Raw genomic sequence first — 22,188 nt, forward strand, 5'->3', positions numbered from 1 at the left:
GAGCCTCTGCATCGTGCAGCTCATCCTGATTGTAACCTGCAGACAGTAAGACATGATCCAAGGTCAGCATCGTGGTAGGAAGAGCCTTGTTACACAGCGTGGGATTCAAAACCAGGCTTTGACACATCAGCCTCATTGACCTGGGTGCCAAAAGCTCTCGAGAGGCCATTAGCAAAGCTCACCTCCTTCTGCCAGCAAATCCAATGGGCTAGAGAACATCAACCAAACCAGCTTTTTAGAAGACTTCAGTGGTAGACCTTCTAGCTCTATTCCAGCTGAGTATGGAGCTACAGAGCCCAGGCAAGGGCTGAGAAGCCCCACCAGCCAATTCCCTCCAGTGCCTGCACTCAGCAGGACATTCTGTGGTGGAGAGTGTCCCTGTGACTAGATGAGCTCAGTTCTCCTGGCTGCGCTCCCTCCCAGCTTCCTGTGCTCTTGCACACCAGCAAACTGTGGGCAGCTAAAAAGTCCTGGATTCCTTTCAGCATCTAAACCCATCAGCATCTTCTCAGCACTCATCTCAGCCTGAACCCTAACGGCACCATTCCAGCCCTGTGAGCCACCGAGGGGTCAGGAAAATGAGCTGTGTCCCTGCCCGTGCCAGGGCAAGGGGCACAAGCAGCTGGAGACAGCATGCTGCTCACAAGGACTTTGTTCTGCAGGGCTGCTCTTTCTCACACTACTGGTAGATTTTGATAGCCCAGTTTAAAGCTGTTCCTTGGATTGGAAAGGGTTTCCTGATCCCTCACCTTGGTCTGTACCACCAGGAGCGCTCCTAGAGCAGCTGGCCCATGCCAGTGAACCTGAGGCAGACAGGAGCTAGGACTGCAGGGGGAACTGGTCTGTCTAAGGCAAGAGAAAGAGAGTGCCCTGGGCAGCAGTGAGAGGGAAGGACCTTCACTGTTCCCCTAGGCTGGAGCCAGCGTCACTGAGAGCGGCGTGGCGTGGATGGAGCTGCACACGGGCCTGGAATCGCGGGCAGAGAATGAAACCTCTTGCTTGGCAGTGTGAACCTGCTGAGCTCCTGACATGGAGAACAGTGAGAGTGTGGGGGGAAAAATGGTCAGAGGGGCAAAACTGGGAGGGCTTCAGCTGGGCTGGAGCTGAGCGAGCGAGGGCTGGCAGGAGGCACCAGGAGGGGTCCTGCAGTAGTGTGTGCAGGTGAGGCTTCAGTCTTCTTTTGCCTCAGTCTTCACTGCTAAGCCTTCTGCTTAGGCCAGCTCCTTGAGGAGAAGCCATGCAGGAAAGTTCCATGAAGCTGATCAGAGAAGGACCTGGGAGTCCTGGTGGACAACCAGCTATCCATGGGACAGCAAAGTGCCCTTGTGGCCAAGAGGTCACATGGTATCCTGGGGTGCATTAAGAGGAGTGTGTCCAGCAGATCGAGGGAAGTTGTCCTCCTGCTGTACTCTGCCCTAGTGAGGCCACACCTGGAATACTGCATCCAGTTCTGGGCTCCCCAGTTCAAGAGGGACAGGGATCTACTTGAGAGAGTCCAATGAAAGGCTACAAGGATGATTAAGGGACTGGAGCATGTGATCTGTGAGGAAAGGCAGAGACCTGGGGCTTTTTAGTCTGGAGAGGAGAAGACTGAGAGGGAATCTAATAAGTATATATAAGTATATGAGGGCTGGGTGTGAGGAAGGAAGGGACAGCCTCTTCTCACTTGTGCCCTGAGATAGGACAAAGGGCAATGGTTGTAACCTACCTCACAGGAAGTTCCACCTCAACATGAGGAAGAATTTCACTGTAAGGGTCACAGAGCACTGGAACAGGCTCCCCAGAGAGGTTGTGGAGTCTCCTTCTCTGGAGACTTTCAAGACCCATCTGGAAGCATTCCTGTGTGACCTACACTAGATTCTATGGTCCTGCTCTGGCAGGGGGTTGGACTCAAAGACCTCCAGAGGTCTCTTCCAACCCCTAACATGCTGTGATCCTGCGACCACATAGGACCCACAGCGGGAGGTGGAGAAGATCCTGCAGTTTCTGGGCAAGGTGGTGTCAAAGGAGACAATGGAGAAGATCCTCCACCACACCTCCTTCCAGCAGATGAAGAAGAACCCTGCAACAACCTATGAGACCATGCCGGCTGCCCTGATGGACCACAGCCTCTCGCCCTTCCTCCGGAAAGGTGGGGTTCAGTCAGTGGTGGAGGGCTTGGGAGGGGTGTCCCTGGGCTGGATGGCAGTCCCCATCTGGGGCAAACATTTAGGGAGCGTCAGGATTTGTCCCTCTTGCTTTCTCACCCCCAGGGGTCTCTGGGGACTGGAAGAACTACTTCACCGTGGCCCAGAACGAGTGCTTCGACAAGCACTACCAGGAGCAAATGGCAGGCTCTGACCTCTGCTTCCAGATGGAGGTGTGAGGAGCTCATACCCCTTCCTGGGAGATCTTCGCTTCTCATTCACCCAGCAGCAGGGCTGGGTCTGGACAGTGTCCTCACAGTGATTTGCTCTTCCCCATGCAATAAACTCGATAACTGCCAGGCAAGCCATTGTCTTTGAGGTGTCCAAATCCTGGGCAGCAGCCAGAGGCACTCCTGTGCTCAGCAGGCAGTGGATCTTTAGCCAGTGGTGGTTGGGCATTGCCAGCGCAAGCGTCCTCCCAAAACCCCCTGCTGACCCCTGACACTTTGGACTGCCCCAGCCCCACCCTACCAAGGCTTCTGGAGGGAGCAAAGGTCAGAAAAGAGTGGAAAAAACCCAAAGGGATGGCAAAGCAACTGCTCCAGCGCAGCTCCTGCCTGCAGGTTGTGGCAGGTTTCTTGACAAAGCGGGTGGTGGCCAGGCTTGCCCCAGGCTCCCTGGCCCAGGTGGAGCTCCCCAGCTCATGCTTTGCAGAACAAAGGTGAAGGGCAACACCTCTCTGGCAACACTGCTGTCCCTGACTGGTGGGAGCTCACTCTGTAACCCCTGATCCAGCTGTGCTGAGCCTTTGCTCTGGACTGCCTGGAGCAAACCGATTCCCAACCCACTGAGGGGCAATGGTGTGCTTTGGACCCCCAAATTCCTCAGTTACATCCCATTTCCATCCTGTTCTTGAGTTTCCAAGACTGCAGCCTTTTGGCAGGGAGGTTGTCTTATCCCCAAAGAGATGCACCTTGGATTTGACTCCTCAAAACCAGGAGCTCTCCCATGGGAATAAGTCCTTCCCACACCTTTACTTCAATGCTGATGGTGATCTCCAGGCTTCCCCTCTCCTGGGCAAGGGTTTGCACACACATCCAGTTTTGCTGGTGTGTGCATGGATGGACAGGCAGGGAGAGCATGTCCTTGACTGCAAAACACCCCAGTATCTAACATGCCATGTCCCACATCACTGAGACCTTGATCCTGGGGCCAAGTCAAGGAGGTTTAGGTTGGAGATTAGGAGCAAATTCTTTGCTGCAAGAGTGGTCAGGCATTGGAACAGGCTGCCCGGGGAGGTGGTGGAGTCACCTGGAGGTGTTAAAAGAAGCATGTGGACGCAGCACTTGGGGACATGTTTTAATGGCCATGTCGGTGTTAGGTTGATGGTCTTGCCCAAAGATCCTAGAAGTCTTTTCCAACCAAAATAACTATGATTCTGTGACATAGCTCTCCCTGGCTGGCTGCCACCTCTCCTGCCCTCCTGGCTCCTGTTCATCCATTGGGGCAGGTAGGGAGGAGCATTATCACCAGTGGCGCCTTCAAACCATTATCCCTGAAAAGTCACCAGCTGCACCCGTGCTTTGCAACCCTGCAACGAAAGCCTGACCCCCACACCCCACTAGCAAGCCCCACGCTGCTGCAAGGAGCTGGGGACATGTGTAGGGGTGACCCTGTGTGGGGACAGGGTGATGTTACTCCCCACCCGGGAACGTGGATTAGGATATACCCCGTGTTTAGGGCGGGAGGAGGAAGCTGCGATTTCCTCCCTATTCCATCTGTGTGCTTTCCCGGGGGGTGCTGAACACCGCCCAGCTCATGACGGGTGCCTGGGAACTGTCCCAGCATGTGCTGCGTCCCCATCCCCGCTCGTCTCTTCCCTCTGCGGCCCCGGGACCTGCCGGCTCCGGCTGTCTTCCCTAGCGATGCCCCTCCCCGGTACCCTGCACTCCCAGGAGCTTCCCCCAGCCGGTGCCTCCATCTTTCCCGCGGGGAGGGAACACAACAAATCCCGCCCCGGTGCCGGGGTCAAGCTGGAAGCGCTCTTTGATACTGGCCACGGCTCGGGACCGAGCAGCAGGTAACGGTCCGAGCCCGGCCCCGGGCTGCCTCCGACCCGTATTCGGAGGGGCTGTAGTGCGGGGAGTGGAGGGTGGGGTGAGTTGTGGAGGCGCTGGGGTTCCCCGCAGGCCGCTGGGAGTAGCGTGCGAGTCCCAGATCCCTGCTCGCGTCCAACAAGGGTAAGTGCAGAGTCCCGCACCAGTGCAGGTTAGGAGGTGATCTGCTGGAGAGCAACCCCTTTCCAAGGTGCAAAGGTCCTTCCAAAAGATCACAGGATTTTAGGGGTTTCAAGGGACCTCTGGAGATCAAGTCCAACTCCTCTGCCAGAACAGAACCATAGACTCTAGCACAGGTCGCACAGGAACACATCCAGATGGGTCTTGAAAGTCTACAGAGAAAGAGACTCCGCAACCTCTCTGGGCAGCCTGTGCCAGTGCTCCATGACTCTTACAGTGAAGAAGCTCTTCCTCGTGTTGAGGTGGAACCTCCCGTGCTGCCATTTATATCCATTGCCCCATGTCCTATCACAGGGCACAAGTGAGAAGAGGCTGTCCCTTCCTGCTTGACACCCACCCCTCATATATTTATAAATATTTATTAAATCCCCTCTCAGTCTTCTCCTCTCCAGACTAAAAGCCCCAGGTCTCTCAGCCTTTCCTCATAAGGCAGTGCTCCAGTCCCTTCATCATCCTTGCAGCCCTTCACTGGACTCCCTCAAGTACATCCCTGTCTCTCTTGAACTGGGGAGCCCAGAACTGGATGCAGTATTCCAGGTGTGGCCTCACTAGGGCAGAGTAAAGGGGGAGGAGAACCCCCATGGATAACTTATTGTCCACCAGGATTCCAAGGTCCTTCTCTATGGAGCTGCTCTCTAGCAGATCGCTTCCTAACCTGTACTGGCACAGTTTATCATATCTTTCCCAGGTGCAGGACTCTGCACTTCTCCTTGTTGAATCTCATTAGGTGCCTCTCTGCCCAGCTCCCCAGTCTGTCCAGGTCTCACTGAATAGCCACACAGCCTTCAGGTGAATCAGCCAAGCCTCCCAGTTTGGTATCATCAGCAAACTTGCTGAGCAGACACTGTCCCATCATCAATGTCACTGATAAAGATGTTCAACAGGACTGTCAGTATCCTCAAACTGGAAATCCCTCAACTGGAAATCCATAAAAGCAGCGAGCAACTTTGAAACCCTTGTTTTGTTGAAACCCTTCAGAAAATACAGGATAATTAATAAAGAAAAGTTTACTTCATGTTTTACACCATTATATTCTTGTACAAGGCTGTCAGATGAAGTTAAAGACTCGAAATAGCAGATTGGGAGCCAGTTTTGAAGAAGAGGTAACCTGCATGTTTTTGATACACAGTATGAAGAGAGCGGACATTCATGAGATTACATTTTAAGCCAATATTTATTTCTGCTCTTCAGTGACATGCAGAAAGCACAGTATGTCTATCACCTTACTCTTGATGGCCCACAGACTGGTGTGCATGCTCAGCTTCCAGCAAGCAGCTCCCACACTCATCACCACAGTGAAGTGCCTGCAGGATGGAGTCCAAGATCTCCAAGGACACAGAATAACTGAAAGAAGAGCTGCAGAAGGAGTGATGAGTAACTTTTCAAATTAGCCTTCTTGTAGCTAATGACTCCAACTGCTGTACAGCACATTCAGCTCAAGCAGGAACTCAAGAAGGTGCTATTTCTATTAGCAGTATTGAGGTGCTATTTCTATTAGCAGTATTGACAAGCTCAAAGCATTTGCACCTCTTTTTCCATTCCATTAGTTCCTTGGGAAGTCAAATTCAAGTAATTCTCTTTCACTTTCTCTTTTTTTTTTTTTGATCCCTAATGCTACCTCTAAGCAGGTCACTTCTCCTTCTTCCTAGCTAGCTACTGCAAGGAAGCTACTGAGGAGCAACTATCGAGCTGTAGCTAAAGGAAAGCTATTTAGTACAGTTATGATGACTTTTTGGAAAGCATGAAACTTACTCTGCTGAATGTATCCCAACAGGAAAATGTGACATCCAGCAAGCAAGGGGAGAAAGAAAATAAAGATAAGGCTGATGAAGGGGGATTTATCCAAAGAGTTAAGGTTCTCATTAGGGTATTAGGAAGAAGTTCTTTATTATCAGGGTGGTGGAACATGGATGAAAGTGCCTAGGTGAAAGTCTGATCCCTGGAGAGAATCAGGGTCAGGCTTGATGGAGCTCTGATTGACCTGACCTAGTTGGGTATGTACCTTGTTACTCCAGGGGGGTTGGAATAGCTGGCCTTTAAAGATCTCTTCTAACTCAGTGCATTCTATGAATGTATGACTCACCACCTGCATCTCTTCTGAAACACAGAAGCTGTCCATCTGGCTCAGCTTAGACAATCAAAATCCTACCAGAAGCTTCACGGGAAAGCAAGGTGAGACAAGGGCCACTGGTGACACACTGCTTGCCCTTGTATTCCCTCATGGAATGAAGTCACTCAGACTGGGGAGAGGCACAGGCACACACATTCCTCCTTGTTTAAGACATAGCCCTTTAGAGTTCCTGGCTTGGTAATTTTCCTTGGAGGTAAAGAGAGTCGTTCCTAGATATCCAATATTTTTGGCTGTGAATGGAAATAAGAAAAGATGAGCACCTTTCTTTGAATTGTGGTGCCTCAGAAGATGTTCTTTGTTCTTCACATCTTGCTAGCAAGAAAAGAAACAGTCAAATGAAGGATAAAAATCTTTCCAACATACCAAAACATAAAGGAAGACTGTGCAGGTACAGCTTCTGATAGGAAGGAACTGGGAAGCAAGGGGTGAAAATAAGCACATGCCATATTTTCCTGTATTTTCTGGTGTACACAAGGCCTCAAGTTGTCAGGTAAGCTTTGACTCAATAGTCAGAAATGTGTGGCCTGGTACAAGGCATAGATATATTCCTGGGTTTCTGTGGTTAATATCCTTTGCCTGTACCTCAAACAGATGACAGCAAGGCCAGCATGGAAGAGTATGAGATGATAGGATCATAGGATGTTAAGGGTTGGAAGACACCTCCAAAGATCACCAAGTCCAATCCCCTTGCCAGAGCAGGACCATAGAATCTAGCACAGGTTGCACAACCGTTCTCTTACTCAACCAAGGCTGGGGCTAAACCATGTCCCTCAGAACCACATCTCTGTATCTTTGAAACACCTCCAGGGATGGGCATTCAGCCACCTCCCTGGGGAGTCTGTTGCAGTCTTTGAGAGCCCTTATAGTCAAGAAGTTGCTTCTCATAACCAAACTAACACCTGCTCCTGGTGCAACTTGAGGCACTTTCCTCTCCTCCTATCACTTGTTCCTAGGGAGAGGAGACCAACACTACCTGGATCCAACCTCCTTTCAGTAAGTTGTAGAGAGTGAGGTTGTCTCTCCTCAGCCTTCTCTTCTCCAGAGTGAGCAACCCTCAGCTGGTCCTCACCAGACCTGTTCTCCAGACCCTTCACCAGCCTTGTTGCGCTTCTCTGGACCTAATCCAGCACTTCAATGTCATTTTTGCATTCAGGGGCCCAAAACTGAACCCAGAACTCAAGCTGTAGCTGCACCAGTGCTCAGTACAGCAGAACAATCCTTCTCCTTGTCATGCTGGTCACAATATTCCTGATACAGGCCATGATATGGATGGCATCTTTGGTCACCTGGACACACGCTGGCTCATCATCAACTGCCTGTCAACCACTTTCCCCACGTCTCTCTTTACTGGGCAGCTAGTCCAAGCCTGGAGTGGTCATGGGGTTGTTGGGCTTGTTGTATCTCATCCAATTTGCCTTGACCCATTGATCCAGCTTATCCAGATCCCTCTGCAGAGCCTTCCTATTCTCAACCAGATCAACACACATCAGCTTAGTGTCATCTGCAAACTTACTGAGGGTGCCTCAATCCTCTCATCCAGATCACAGACAAAGATACTGAAGAGAACTGGTCCCAGCACTGAGCCCTAGGGGACGCTACTTGTGATCAGCCATCAGCTGGACTTAATTCTGTTCACCACCACCACTCTTTGGTGCCAGCCATCACTGCAGACTGCAGATCCTACTGTGACAAATTGATTATATTCATATTAATAAGAACCTGCTTGGTTTATCTGCCTGTAATTGGCACACTACGAGCCATGACCCATTCCTGCTGTCACTCACGCTGAATGAACAATGGTAAGAACTTCAAAGGTGAGAAAGTAGAAGCATGACTCTGTTAACATAATCATGAAACTGCACTGGAAATAAGTAAAACAAAATAAAATAGGCAAAACAGTTACTGCTTATGTTGTGTTATTTAATGAGACACTGCAGATTGCAGAGGTTCCTGGAATCAGGTGGACCGTTACTCAACTGAATATGAGCACAGGAAAAACCCTAGCAGCTTGTGCAGATGGTAACAGTGCTTTGGAAAGCAAAAGAACAGTTCAGAAGAAATAATTCCTGCACTTGGTTTATCTTTCCTTTTTTTTCTCCCCCTGATCAAGAAAATCAAACAAACATACAAAAACACCTAACCCTAAAAAAGCACAGATTGATGATTGAGCTATTGGAGCAGGTCTAGAGGAGGACATGAAGATGATCAGAGGACTGGAGAGCCTCCCCCATAGAGACAGGCTGGGAGAGTTGGGGCTGTTCATTCTAGAGAAGGCTCTAGAGAGACCTTAGGGAGGCCTTCCAATACCTGAAAGATTCTAGAGGAGAGCTGAGGATAGATATTTTACAAGCAGTTACAGTGGTAGGATGAGGGGGAATGGATTTAAGATACATCCCTGGAGGTGTTTAAGACCAGGCTGGATGAGGCTCTGGCCAGCCTGATCTAGTGTGGGGTGTCCCTGCCCACGGCAGGAGGGTTGGAACTAGATGATCCTTGTGGTCCCTTCCAACCCTGACTGATACTATGATACAAGGGAGGAGATTTAGACTGAAGATTAGGAAGAAATTCTTCACAGTGAGGGAGTGGTTCAAGGCCAGGTTGGATATGGCCTTGAGCAGCCTGGTCTAGTGTCCCTGCTCATGGCTGGGGGATTGAAACTAGATGATCTTTAAAGTTCCTTCCAACCTAAACCATTCCATGATCACAGTGTCTCCTGCCTTTGAGAGTGTAGTGAGCTCAGCAGAATCCAAACAAAGTTCATAGTGCACTTTACAAGGAAGGCAATTTTGATGTCATCATGAACAAAAATCAGACAGGAAAGTTGTCATAATGACTTGAAAGTATGCAGAGACAACACAGAGAAGAGGGAAAGACTTTTGCTGTGCATTCCAGGTCTAATACACATTTCAAGTTGCCTCTGAAAGCCTCTACTTCAGACTATCAGGCAGATAAAGCCAATCTTAACAGCGGGAGCAAGAATTCTACCCAGGCCCCAGTGGTCTAGATGCTTTGTCAGATATGATAAGAAATCAAAGGCAGAGTTCCCCTTTAATTTTCCCCATGAGGTTCTCCAAACGAATATCAGGATTCTGAGGTGAAGGATTTTAATTAAAAAGGAGGACAAATAAAACCCTAACAATTCACCACCACCTGTGTAAAATCTCATTAAAAATATGAGGTCGCCCTTTGTCCCCACTACCTCCTGTCTTCCTTCAGACTCACTGCCAGAGGAGATAAGAAGCATCCCTCAACATTTCTTTCTTTTACATCAAGGTGTAGAATATCTACTCTGCTCCTTCTGCAGACTCAGGAATAGCAAGGTCACAGCCACATGCAAATGTGGCACACAATTAAACACTCAATGACCTTCCAAGAAAAGCTACACCACCATGGTGGTTCACTGATGATCTTCAACAGCAATAGGACAGAGGGGGGTTAGGTTTTCTTCCAATGACACAAGAGCCAAACACAGATGGATTTTATAGAATGCCAGTTGCTAGAGGTGTTGTATCCTCTGACACTCTTTACAAGGACTTGTAGAGATAGGACAAGGGACAATGGCTTTAACCTGGAAGAAGGGAGATTGAGACTGGAAATGAGGAAGAAATTCTTTACAGTGAGTATGGAGAGTCTCTGGAACAGATTGCTCAGGAAGGTTGTGGATGCTCCCTCCCTGGAAGTGCTCAAGGCATACTGAACAAAGCCTTGAGGAACCTGGTGTAGTGGAATGTGTCCCTGCTCATGTCAGGGGGGTTGGAACTAGATGATGTATAGATTTATAGAACAAGAGCTTGGAAGGAGCCTGAAAGATCATCTAGTCCAACCTTTCAGGGTAAGAATATAGCTTAAATGAGATGGCCCAGCACCCTGACAAGCTGGGTCTTGAAACTGTCTAAAGTAGAAGTCTTTAAGGTCCTTTCCAACTCAAACCATTCTATGAATTTATGATAACATTGTATCACCACATGAGCAATGCCTGGGACTAAGATCCATAGGTAAAACATCACTGAGTCACAGAGTGGTTTGGGTCGCACACCTATAAAGATGTGTAAGAGGTGTGCAGCTGTAGAATGATCTCCCATGGGATTTTCACTGTGCTTTAACCTGAATTCAGCTTTCCAGCGTGACACAAATATTATCAAGCTCTTCTGTAAAAGAGGGATATCAAACTCATGCTCTTGTTATAGCAGACAGAACACAGCCCTTGAGAAACCCCTAGAGTATTTCTATTATAGAACCATAGAATAGTTTTGGCTGGAAAAGACCTTTCAGATCATTGAGTCCAACCATTATTTATCAGAGAGATGTGGTGCTGTGGGACATGGTTTGGCACCACACTTGGTGGAGTTAGATAATGGCTGGGGGTTTGATGAGTTTTAAGGTGTTTTCCAACCAAAAAGATTTTGTGACTCTATGAAGCTGGCCTATTGGTTCTTGCATTGAAAGAAACAGTACTGAACTGATCCCTGTCAGCCTTCCCATACCATTCAGTGTTCTTACCCTCCATCACATTCCCTTGACACCTCTGCCAGCCCACTACCATTCTCTGAATCTTTCCCAAGTTGCACTATATCTTTTTTGAGATCAGGGGAGCAGAACAACACAGTTTTCAGGATGCAAGTAGGTCACAGCTTTGTACAGCACCATGATTTTGTATTCCTTTATATTCTACTTTCAATATTCCCAGTACAGCTGTGCTTTTTAACCTCTGAGCTGATGTATGCAGGGAAATCTCTATCATAAGCACAGGGAAGACAAGAAGAAAAGGGAGACCTTATTACATGGACCAGTACATAGAGGTTGATTAGCAGAAGGATGGAGACTCCCTTTTTACAAGGAGTGCCATGGAAAAGACAAAGGGTGATGAGGACAAGTTACTTCTGGGGAGATTCCCATTGGACTCCAGAAGAAAATATTTCTCCGTGACAACAGTCAGACAGAAGCAGTGGATTCCCCTCCAATGGATAGTTTGAAGACTCAGCTTGGCAGGATGCTGGGCCAGCTCATTTCAACTAGCCTGATACCTAGAAAGGTTGGACCAGTTGGTCCTTGGGATCCCTCCCTACCTGGCATGCTGTGATTCTGTCATCTACCCCCCAGGGACTAATGGCCAGTCCAGAATCCATTACATAACAAGTGAAGCTGGAATTGTTTCCCTCTCATGCATCACTTAGCACTTATCTATCCACAATTTCATCTGCTCATCTATTGCCCAGGCACTGAATCTCATAAGGTCCTTCCATAATGTTTGAGTCAGCCTTCATCTTTACTGTTGTGAATAACATTTACTGGTGGCAATAATTCATGCCCTCAGTAGCAATTCTCCCTTTTCCCAGCTCATTTATTAATACATTGAGAATGAATAGATGAATACAAATGAGGATCAGCACTGATCCTAGCACAAATGCTTTGGAGCTCCACTGGCAATATTTCACTACTGCACAAACAGATCACAGAGTCCTACCCCCGGATTATGCTCTTTAAAAGTTGTGTTTGTCTTGCTTGATTAATGGTCATGGGTGCAAGCCTCCCATGCCATGTCCACCCTGTTTAAAGACTTCAGAATAGAATTGGACTAGAATTAACCAGGTTGGAGAAGACCTTCAAGATCAAGTCCAACCTATCTTGAAGGTCTCTTTCAACCTGGTTTATTCTATGTGTGTATATGTATCCAACACTATCTAATCAACTAAATCATGGCACCAAGCACCCCATCCAGTCTCTTCTTAAGCACCTTTAGTGATGGCGACTCCACCATCTCCCTGGGCAGCACATTCCAATGGCAAATCACTCTTTCTATGAAGAACTTCTTCCTAACATCCAGCCTAAACCTTCCCAGGTGCAGCTTGAGACTGTGTCCTCTTGTTCTGGTGCTGACTGCCTGGGAGAAGGGACCAACCTCCACCTGGCTACAACCTCCCTTCAGGTAGTTGTAGACAGCAATAAGGTCTCCCCTGAGCCTCCTCTTCTCCAGGCTAAGCAACCCCAACTCCCCCAGCCTCTCCTCATAGGGCTTGTGCTCCAAACCCTTCACCAGCTTTGTTGTCCTTCTCTGGACACGCTCCAGCAAGTCAACATCCTTCCTAAACTGAGGGGCCCAGAACTGGACACAGGACTCAAGGTGTGGCCTAACCAGTGCTGAGTACAGGGGCAGAATGACTTCCTTGCTCCTGCTGCCCACACTATTCCTGATCCAGGCCAGGATGCCATTGGCCTTCTTGGCCACCTGGGCACACTGCTGGCTCAGGGTTGAGACCTTCTTGAAAGCTCTACAAAAGATTTCTCCCTGCCTTCAACTTTCTTCTAAAAGGGACAGAGGAGCTTCCAATCATTGTGTGCAGAAGAAACTACAAATGTTACTTTGGTTATGCAGCTGGTATGGGGTTAAGTTGTTTTCTGAAACAAATCAATTAAACCTAAAACAAGATGTTGTAGCCCCTCCAATAAAAATGTTATTTCACTTAAATCTCTATAAGCCATTTTTGAATAAACAGATTTCATTCATGAATTTGCCTACTGATGTCTCAAAGCACACCCAGAACTTCTTAGAATAAAACAAAACAGAAGCAGGTTTAGGCTGTCTGCAACTTCAAAGACCTGCCTTTTGCTTCAGATGCACAAAATTGCTCCTTGCTCACTGCATGGTGGTTCTAAATATTTCCAAGTGCAGCACCTCACTGGCTGCGGTGCAATAAAAATGAAGAAAGGCTCAGGATAAGCATTTATCTCAAGGACAGTCAAAAGAAGATTCTCATTTATCAAAATGTTGTAGAAACAGACATTGACCAAGACACAAAAAGGCAATAACCAGTCTGACCCTTCTCCTCCTGCTCCTCCACATCAGGAGTGGTGACAGTGGAGCTGGAGTGATACAGAGCTCCAGCTATGTTAAATATCCAGGGTTATGGAAATTTTTCTTACAATCTAGAGTTAGAGTTATGATGCTTAACCTCCTCCTGCTGCCTAAGAGTTGAGTTTATTCTACATAGAAAGCACAGAATCTTTTGTGTCTACCTGACAACATCTGTCTCTACATGAAGCCACACCATTAAACAGAGTGAGAGTCTGACCTCACTCTCCTCTGCCACGAATGTGGAGCCATCTCAAACTAAAGTGCTTTAGCTTCAGCCACAAGAGTACTCAGATAAGAACAAGTAACTCTCTTGCATCAAGCCTGAAGCAAACCCCACTCCTGAATGTTCTCCATGTTCTAGGCAATAACAGCATCAGAAAGACAGATGGTTAGCCACTGCCTTGGGTGACAGTAAGAGCAGCCCATACAGTGCTGTGGCAGCCTGCAGCACACCACATTGCGTTGAGACAGAGGACAGAGAACGATGAACAGGGTGACGTTATGGACAAGAGGTCAGCAGTGCGCCCTCATGGCCAAGAATGCCAGTGGCATCTTGAGGTGCATTAAGAAGAGTGTGGCTAGCAGGTTGAGGGAGGCTCTCCTGCCCCTCTACTCTGCCCTGGTGAGGCTTCATCTAGAATACTGTGCCCAGTTCTGGGGTCCACAGTTTAAAAATGACAAAGAACTACTGGAGAGAATCCAGTGGAGATCTACTAAGATGATCAGGGGACTGGAGTACCTACCCCATGAGAAAAGGCCGAGAGAGCTGGGGTTGTTTAGCCTGAAGAGGAAATGGAGAGGGGATCTCATTGATGCTGATTAATAGCTAAAGGGTGAGTGTCAAAAGGATGGGACCAGACACTTCTTGGTGGAGTCCAGTGACAGGACAAGGAGCAATGGACACAAACTTACCCCCAAGCATGAGCCTAGATATTTCCACATCCATAAATCGAACAGGAAGTTCTGAAACCACCAGATAGCCTGAACAGTGGCAAAGTCCAACAGCTTCTATATTTTTTACTAACATTGGTGCTGGACATTTCACACATCATAAGAAAGCATAACAGAATGGGGCAAATCTGGCTGCCTACATTAAACAGTGCCAGGTAGCAATCTGATTTTCAGAGACAGCACCTACAACTCCCCTGGTTTAAATGGAGGAAGGGCTTGCAGACACAAAAGATCCAGAAGCTGGGTAATTTACATTCCTCTACAACTCCCTGAAAGGACATTGGAGTGAGGTGGTGAGCAGTCTCTTTTCCACAGTTTCAGGTGATAGAACAAGAGGAAACAGCCTGAAATTGTGCCAGGGGAGTTTTAGGTTGGAGATTGGGAAAAATTTCTTTGCTTGAAGAGTGTTCAGGCATTGAATCAGGCTGCCCAGGGTGGTGCTGGAGTCACCATCCCCCGAGGTGCTCGAGCAATGTGTGGACTTGGCACTTTGGGACACGGTTTAATGGCCATGATAGTGGTAGGTTGATGGTTGGACTCAGTGATCTTAGAGCTCTTTAAGCTGGAAAAGACCTCTCTGATCCTCTGCTGTGGAGCATGCCCACACACAGATAAAACACGTGCAGACAGCTGCTTCAGCAAAGCACACTGCTCTGACGGCCCATGAAAAATTGACGTGCAGATGCAGACAGAGGCCAGGCCACGTGGGATGCACTCTTCTTGCTTCACAAACCCAGGTCAGCCCTCTGTGAAGAAGATGCAGCAAACCTACATCAACCATCAGAATACAAAACTATGTGCTGTGTCCACACATTTCTCGAACACCTCCAGGGATGGTGACTCCACCACATCCCTAGGCAGCCTGTTCCTATCCCTGTCTGCTCTTGAAGGAAATAAATTTTGCATGTGGGGTCTGTGTGCCTCTGCCAGGAACTGTATTAACTTTAAAAGAAAAGAGAAAATAAGAAAGTACAACAACAGGCCCTCGGCTGCAGGAAACACTTAGCAGACTGAGTGTAACATCAAATGCCTGAAGTGAAAACAGATTTGGGGGATGGTAGCAGCATGTCATCAGGTGTGAGAGTAATTGAGAATGGCTGCATGTGGTGCACAGGGAGGTCTCATATAGTTCTTCCCTTTGCAACCTTTATGTTCATAAGATTCCCTCTCAGTCTTCTTTTTTTCCATACCAAACAGTCCCATGTCTCTCAGCCTTTTCTCATAAGGTTGTGTCAAAGCCAGAATTACTGCTGAGGAAGGAAAACAAAAGAGGTATAGATCAAGAACTGCCTCCATTACTTCAGACAGCACTGGTATTGCCACTTCAGCCAGGATATTCCTCAAAACACATTCTTTACATAAATCCCCATGAGACAGGCTAGAGAACATATTTCCTACCACCCACCAAGAAACTTGGGATGCCCAACAAAACAGGTAAACATTCACAGAAACTATAAAGCACTTGTAACAGAAACCTGGTCAAACTAAACATATCACCTGCTTCCTAGGGCCAGGCAACAGCAGCAGACTTCTGACATGAAAATGTGCAGTTGATTCTCTTAACCATCTCAGGCTAGCAAAGGCTTCAAGGAGCACTCACAGGGCTGAAGCAGGCAAACATAGGGAGAAGCTGAAAGCACCACCATGTTTTCTTCAGCTTGCACCCAGCTGGACTGACCATAGCAGCAAGAGGCACTTTCCTCAGATTGAGCACACCTGGTTGTGGAAGCAAGTGGCACCAATCAGACAGCTGCAGAAGAACTCGCTAACATCACTAGCAGACCTTGCTGGGAAAGATTAGAAGTGTTTGCAAAATATTTTACACCTGTGCTTGGGTCTCAACAACCCCATGGACACTTCAGGCTTGGGGCAGAGTGGCTGGAAACTGTCCAGCAGAAAAAGACCTGGGTGTGTTGAACAACAGCTGAAGGTGAGCCAACAGTGTGCCCTGGGCAGCCAAGAAGGAAAACACTATCCTGGCCTGGATCAGCAATAGTGTCACCAGCAGGACCAGGGAAGGCATTGTCCCTTGGTACTCAGCACTGATGAGGCCACACCTTGAGTGCTGTGTTCACTTTTGGGGCCCTTGATACAAAAGGGGCATTGAGGTGCTGGAGCTCTTCCAGAGAAGGGCAACAAAGCTGGTCTTCTGAGGAAGAGCTGAGGGAACTGGGGCTATTTAGTCTGGAGAAGAGGATAGGAAGAGACCTTGCTCTCTACAGCTCCCTGAAAGGAGGTTAGAGCCAGGTAGGGGTTGGTCTCCCTTCCCTAGTAACAAGTGATATGAGGAGAGGAAATATCCTCAAGTTACAGTAGGGGAGGTTGGATATTAGAGAAAACTTGTTGAGTGAAAGGGTTCTCAACGAATGGCACAGGCTGTCCAGGAATGTTTGAATCTCCACCCCTGGAGATGTTTAAAAGAGGCAAAGATGTGGTGCAGAGGGCAAAAGCTTAGCACCAGATTATCTTGGTAGAGTTAGAGAATAGTTGGACTCAAGGGTATCATTACAGCTGATACATTTAACACCCTGATTTTAGGCTTTAGCTCCCAATGAGTTGCAGTTGTGCTCAGTCCTAACAATGAAAAGAAGTAGAGAACACAGGCAAGATACAAACAGGCATAGCCTGGGAGCAATCCTGGTCACAGGCAAATAGTGTTTACCTAAGAACCAAAGCAGCATGAGACAAGATGGATAGAAGAACTTCCATGCCAGCCATGCCCCAATGACAAGTTTGAGAATACGTTCCTATGCTTATCAACACATGAGAAAATCTCATTTTGGAAGGAATCTCATGCAGACAGTGGAAAAAAATGAGCAAGAAATAGTGAGGCTAAACCGTTTTCCCCCTTCAGAAACTTCCTTCGCTACCAAACTCCTATGCGAAGTGCTTGAAGAAACCCTCTGCCAGTCAGCAAGGAAACATAGCTTCACTGGACACAAACTTCACTCCAAGCCTGCAGATTCTCTTTCTGCATTCCCCAGAGCCCTTAGGAATGCACCTTCTACTACTTCAACAACTAACATCACTAAGTCGTACTGAGTAAAGTAAAATATCCTGCTATTCCATTAGCAAGTCTCCCTAAGGCCCTCATAGAAAGAACTCATAAAGACCACACAAATAAGCTTCTCCTGGAGGCAATTCAGTATCTATCCCTTGGTGGTTTGGAACAACCCTTGTAAAAATCTCTGTTGAGCATAACTTAGGAAGATTCATTGCTTTAGACTAAAAGTAGTGTAATAGGTTGAAAAGGACATCAGATCATCTAGTCCAAGATTCATGCTAAAGCAGGAGCACCTGAACAAGAACATGTCCAGGTGGGCCCAGAAGGAGACTTCACAACCTTTCTGGACAGCCTGGTCAAGGGCTCCAGGACTCTCAAGCAAGTTTTCCCTTAAGTTCAAGTGAAACTTTTTGTGTTCCAGTTTGTGCCTGTTGTTCCTTGTCCTATCACTGGGTACCACTGAAAGGAGCCCAGATCCATCCTCCTAACCCCACCCTTTAGTTACTGGTCACCACTGAGAAGATGTCCTCTCAGTCTGCTTTTCTGCAGGCTAATCAGGCCCAGGTCTCTCAGCCTTTCCTCTTAAGAGAGATGCTCCAGTCCCCTCAGCATCCTCGTGTTCTCTCTCCAGTGCTTCCCCATCTCTCCTGAACTGGGGAGACTGTTAAACTGCACACAATACTCCAGGTGTGGCCCAACCAGGGCAGAGTAGAGAGGAAGAACAGACTCCCTCCATCTGCTGGTCAACCTCTTCTTAATGCACCCCATAATACCATTGAATTTCTTGGCCACAAGGGTGTGTTGCTGCCTCCACCAGCACTCCAAGGTCCTTCTCCACAGAGGGGGCTTGTGGTGTCATGAAAGTTCCCTTTGACATTTGACTGTGGTTTGGGCAATGGTTACTTAATTGGATTGAAAACAGCAAGGAAACGATCAGCTAAACCCACTTTATTTTGCAGAAGGCAAAAGCATAGTCTCCCAACAAGTCCTGTGTCAGCCTGCAATATCACAGAACTCTCACAATAGGCCTTTTTGTATGCTAGAGACACAGTCATAAGACTTAGGAGCTCTTGCAGCCATTCAGCTAATAAAGACTCAGATGACACACTGTGACCGTTTGAGGCTATGCCTTTAAGAAAGGATACTATGGCTGAATGTTTTGTAAACAAAGGACAGGTCTACACTAATTTCATTGGTGGATAGGCAGAGTACTGCCTTAAGTTTTGATTCCCAGTGAGACTAGTCTCAGTCTTGCACTTTTTCCCCCTCCTTTTGCAGGTTACAGCTTCGGGGCTTTTGGCCAGACTGACCTTGGACAGATAAGGCCTCTACTAACATATTCTGCTTTAATCAACAATTGCTCTTTTTCTCTCTTTCTAACCCTCTTTGGGGAAAAAGGGGAGAAAAGAGGGGTACAGGGGGGGAACCCTCCTCAGCAGAGGAGGGAATTTCGTTCCTGTATTACTTTGTTGTATATTTCGGTGTATATATATTGTAAATACTGTAAATTGTGTGTGTATATATATATATCCTGCAGCCCCATTTGTAAATACAACACATTTCCTTTGCTTATCCGGCTGTGGTTTTCTTTCATTTTTTTTCCCCCTTTCACTCACGGCGGGAAAGAAGGCTGAGGCCTTCCCCTCAACCCTCGACACACACTAAGGCTTGGAGTGAGCTAAGCTGAGTAGTCTCAGGCAGTGTAATGCACAGCAAGTCTGCTCCAGGCTGGAGATCACCCCCTTCTTGCACGTGCACTGGGAAGCGCAGAGATTCAGCCAGCGCTGCTGAATTCCTTATCAGCAAGAGGAGGTTGTCCTTCCCCCTTGCTTTTGCCTCCTCACGGCTAAACAGAAGCTTTTGCATTCCCATTGTCTCCTGCTTCTGTTATTCCTTACACTGACACAGCTGCAGCCACAGTCTGAGCTGCTGTGGTGCTGCTGTGCTGAAACATTCAGGTCTCAATCAGCAGCAAGTTTGCTTTACCCTAGGAACACAGCTTGGGCAATGTCCTGCTGTGAGCCCGACCAGAACTGAGTCTGGCCAGTGCTGTGACTTCTCGGCTGAGTATCTGCTCAGGGCTGCAATTTCTGCAGCTCAAGGCATCTTTTCCCAGACAGTGGCTGCTTCTAGCAGGGAGAGTGTTCCTGGGGAGAGTAAGTACCAGGGGCTGGGGGGCAGAACAAGGGCACTGCTTCATCTTCTGCACCACCTTGGCAACCCGAAAGTAATAGACCGCAGCTGTGGGGAGCAGGGGACAAGGCGGGTGTCCCAGTGGACAAGGGAAGGCCAACAGATGTCATCTGCCTGGACTGCTGTAAAGCCAACAGACCCCCACACCATCCTTCTCTCTAAGCTGCAGAGAGATGGGTTTGATGAGTGCCCTGTCCGGCGAGCAAGGAATTGGCTGTGTGATCGCATACAAAGAGGAGCAGCCAACAGCTCCATGTCCAGATGGCGATGGCTGGGGAGTGGTGTCCCTCAAGGGTCTGTACTGGCACCAGTGCGGTTCAAGATCTTCATCAGTGACACAGACAGCAAGACTGAGACAAGTTTGCAGGCGATACCAAGCTGAGTGATGTGCTTGCTAAGACTGAAGGATGGCACAGGTGCCATTCAGAGGGACCTGGCCAGGCTGCAGAGGTGAGCTGAGGAGAATCCTGTGAGCTTCCATAAGGAAAAAGGGCAAGGTCCTGCTCCTAGGTCGGGGCAACCCTCCATATCACCACAGGCTGGGGAATGATGAGATTGAGAGCAGCCCTGCAGATGAGGACTTGAGGGTACTGGCGGACCAGAAGGTGTCCAGGAGCCAACAACACACACTTGCAGCCCAGAAGGCCAGTGGCATCCTGGGCTGCATCATAAGAAGTGTGGCCAGCAGGTTGAGAGAGGTGATTCTGCCACTCTACTCCACCCTGCTGAGACCAGACTTGAGGAAGGATAGGCATCCGTCCTACTGTGCCAGAGCCTTGCACGTCACTAGCTTCCTGCCCTCAAACAGATGCACAGCCCAGCCCATGGCCTCCAAAGCTGTCCCACAGACCCTTGCAGGTATCTTATCCCCCATGGAAGGCTGACACACACTCAGAGGCAGTTGATTGCCATGGGAAAAGGCTGTGCCCACTGCCCCTGCCTGTATCCAGGCAAAGTGCAGGTCATAGATGCTGTTGCCATGGTGCTCGTAGTGACCAGTGGGGCTGAGCACAACACTGGGCTCAGACCGTTGGTCAGTGGGACGTGGTGAGGTGAGGAGGGTAAGGGCAGGGGGACAGGACTGATATGGGGCTATCAGGGATGAGTGGGCACCACAGCTTGGGGCAGTGGGCATCCGCTGCAGGCCCACCTGTGTTCTGCTTCTCCCTCAGAGTCAGTGGAGAAGTTTGATACAGAGAACACCTGGCAAAACCTGCAGCACCCATTGGTGGTGTGCAGCGTGGGAGAGATGAGTGGTCCTGAAGCCATGGAGCAGGGTGAGAGCAAAGCTTCCCTCCTGAGGCCTAGCAGAGGGGTTGTTGGGGTGGTAAGATTGGGGCTGAGAGTGGTGGTAGGGGCAGGTAGCATCTCCCGAGTCACACCAGGCAGGACCCTTCATTTCCTCAGCAAGTGGGGCCCAGGTGGCACAGTGGGTACCTGCTGAGGCACTCGTGCCTGCATGCCCCCAGCCCTGCCCACCATCCTGCCAGGAAAGGACCCAGCAAGCCCTCTGGGGGCAAGCCCTCAGGCAGCCTTCCCCCAGCCCCACAGAGGTGCTCATTCCCACTGCCATTCACTCTCTCCTCTCCAGCATGCCGGCTGTGCCACCGGACAAATATGGACCAGGATATCTATGGGCTTTTGCAGCAGCACCGAGATGTCTGCTTCCATGCTTGCTGCGTGGTGAGTTCCTCAGGGGCTCCCTCCTGCCCTCCCTCAGGCTGTCTTTGCCAGACTCTCCTTATCAGCTCCTTCTCTGCCTGCTCTGCAGTACTTTACCAGCAGCCTGACTCCGGTGGCATTCAGAGGGGACATCCCAGTTTTCCGCCTCTCCGCCATCAGACGTGCCATTTGGGAGTCAGCAGAGAGGGTGAGTTCCTGAGAAGAGCAGAATAATTTGTGGCAGGACAGATTGTCAGGACCTTAGCTGACACCTTCACAAAGAAATCCTAGCCCTTCCAACCAGCTCTGGGAGAAAGGTCTTGATCCCAGTGGCTCTACACAGGCTCCCACACAGGAGTCTCCTCTGCCAGACTGATCTGTGGGGTGTCAGCCAGCACTGGGCACATCCTGCACCCTGCCCGGGGCCATGGGGCTTGCTGTGGAGGTGCTGAAGCTGCTGCTGATGGAGACTGCTGTGCTCTTTCCAGCTCTGCTTTGTCTGTGGTGTGAGCGGGGCCTCCATCACCTGCCAGGAGTCGGGCTGTGAACGCAGCTTCCATCTGCCCTGTGCCACCAGGGGCAGATGTGTCACGCAGTACTTTGAGCAGTACAGGTAAGGGCTGGCGACCACTACGGGATGAGGCTCCTCTCCTTCAGTCCCCTTCCAAACAGCCCCAGACACACCACACACGAAGGCACAGGCAGAGCCAGAGCTGAGCGAGCCCAAGGGCTCCTTCATGCCTCCTCTCCCATCCTCCTGAGCACCAGTGACGGACCCGACCCTTCCCACCGTGCCCATCTCTGTCCTCCTCGCACAGGGCCTTCTGCTCCAGGCACCGCCCACAGCAGGCAGTGCTGAGGGACCCGGAGCCTGACACCGACTGCCTGCTCTGCCTGGAGGATGTGGGGGACAGACAGTCCTACAGAACAATGGTGTGCCCCGTCTGCCAGCATGCCTGGTTCCACAGGGA

General features: G+C 49.2%; 1 protein-coding gene across 1 annotated transcript; it reads left to right on the top strand.

Moving 5' to 3' along the window:
- The first annotated feature begins 400 nt into the window (after positions 1-400).
- LOC137440788 (sulfotransferase 1C3-like) lies at positions 401-2,490 on the top strand. Its single transcript, XM_068137362.1, has 2 exons — positions 401-2,131; positions 2,253-2,490. The coding sequence occupies exons 1-2, from the start codon at positions 2,014-2,016 to the stop codon at positions 2,363-2,365; spliced, it is 231 nt and encodes a 76-aa protein (XP_067993463.1). The 5' UTR covers positions 401-2,013; the 3' UTR covers positions 2,366-2,490.
- Positions 2,491-22,188: the final 19,698 nt, after the last annotated feature.

This window comes from Melanerpes formicivorus, unplaced genomic scaffold (genome assembly GCF_026170545.1).
Source record: "Melanerpes formicivorus ecotype bairdi unplaced genomic scaffold, bMelFor1.0.p_v2 SCAF_4, whole genome shotgun sequence".
Lineage (NCBI taxonomy): Eukaryota > Metazoa > Chordata > Aves > Piciformes > Picidae > Melanerpes > Melanerpes formicivorus.

Coding starts and splice junctions, on each gene's coding strand:
- LOC137440788 (XM_068137362.1), top strand. CDS start 2,014: ATGGAGAAGATCCTCCACCACACCTCCTTCCAGCAGATGAAGAAGAAC. Junction 2,132..2,252: donor CTCGCCCTTCCTCCGGAAAG/GTGGGGTTCAGT, acceptor TCTCACCCCCAG/GGGTCTCTGGGGACTGGAAG.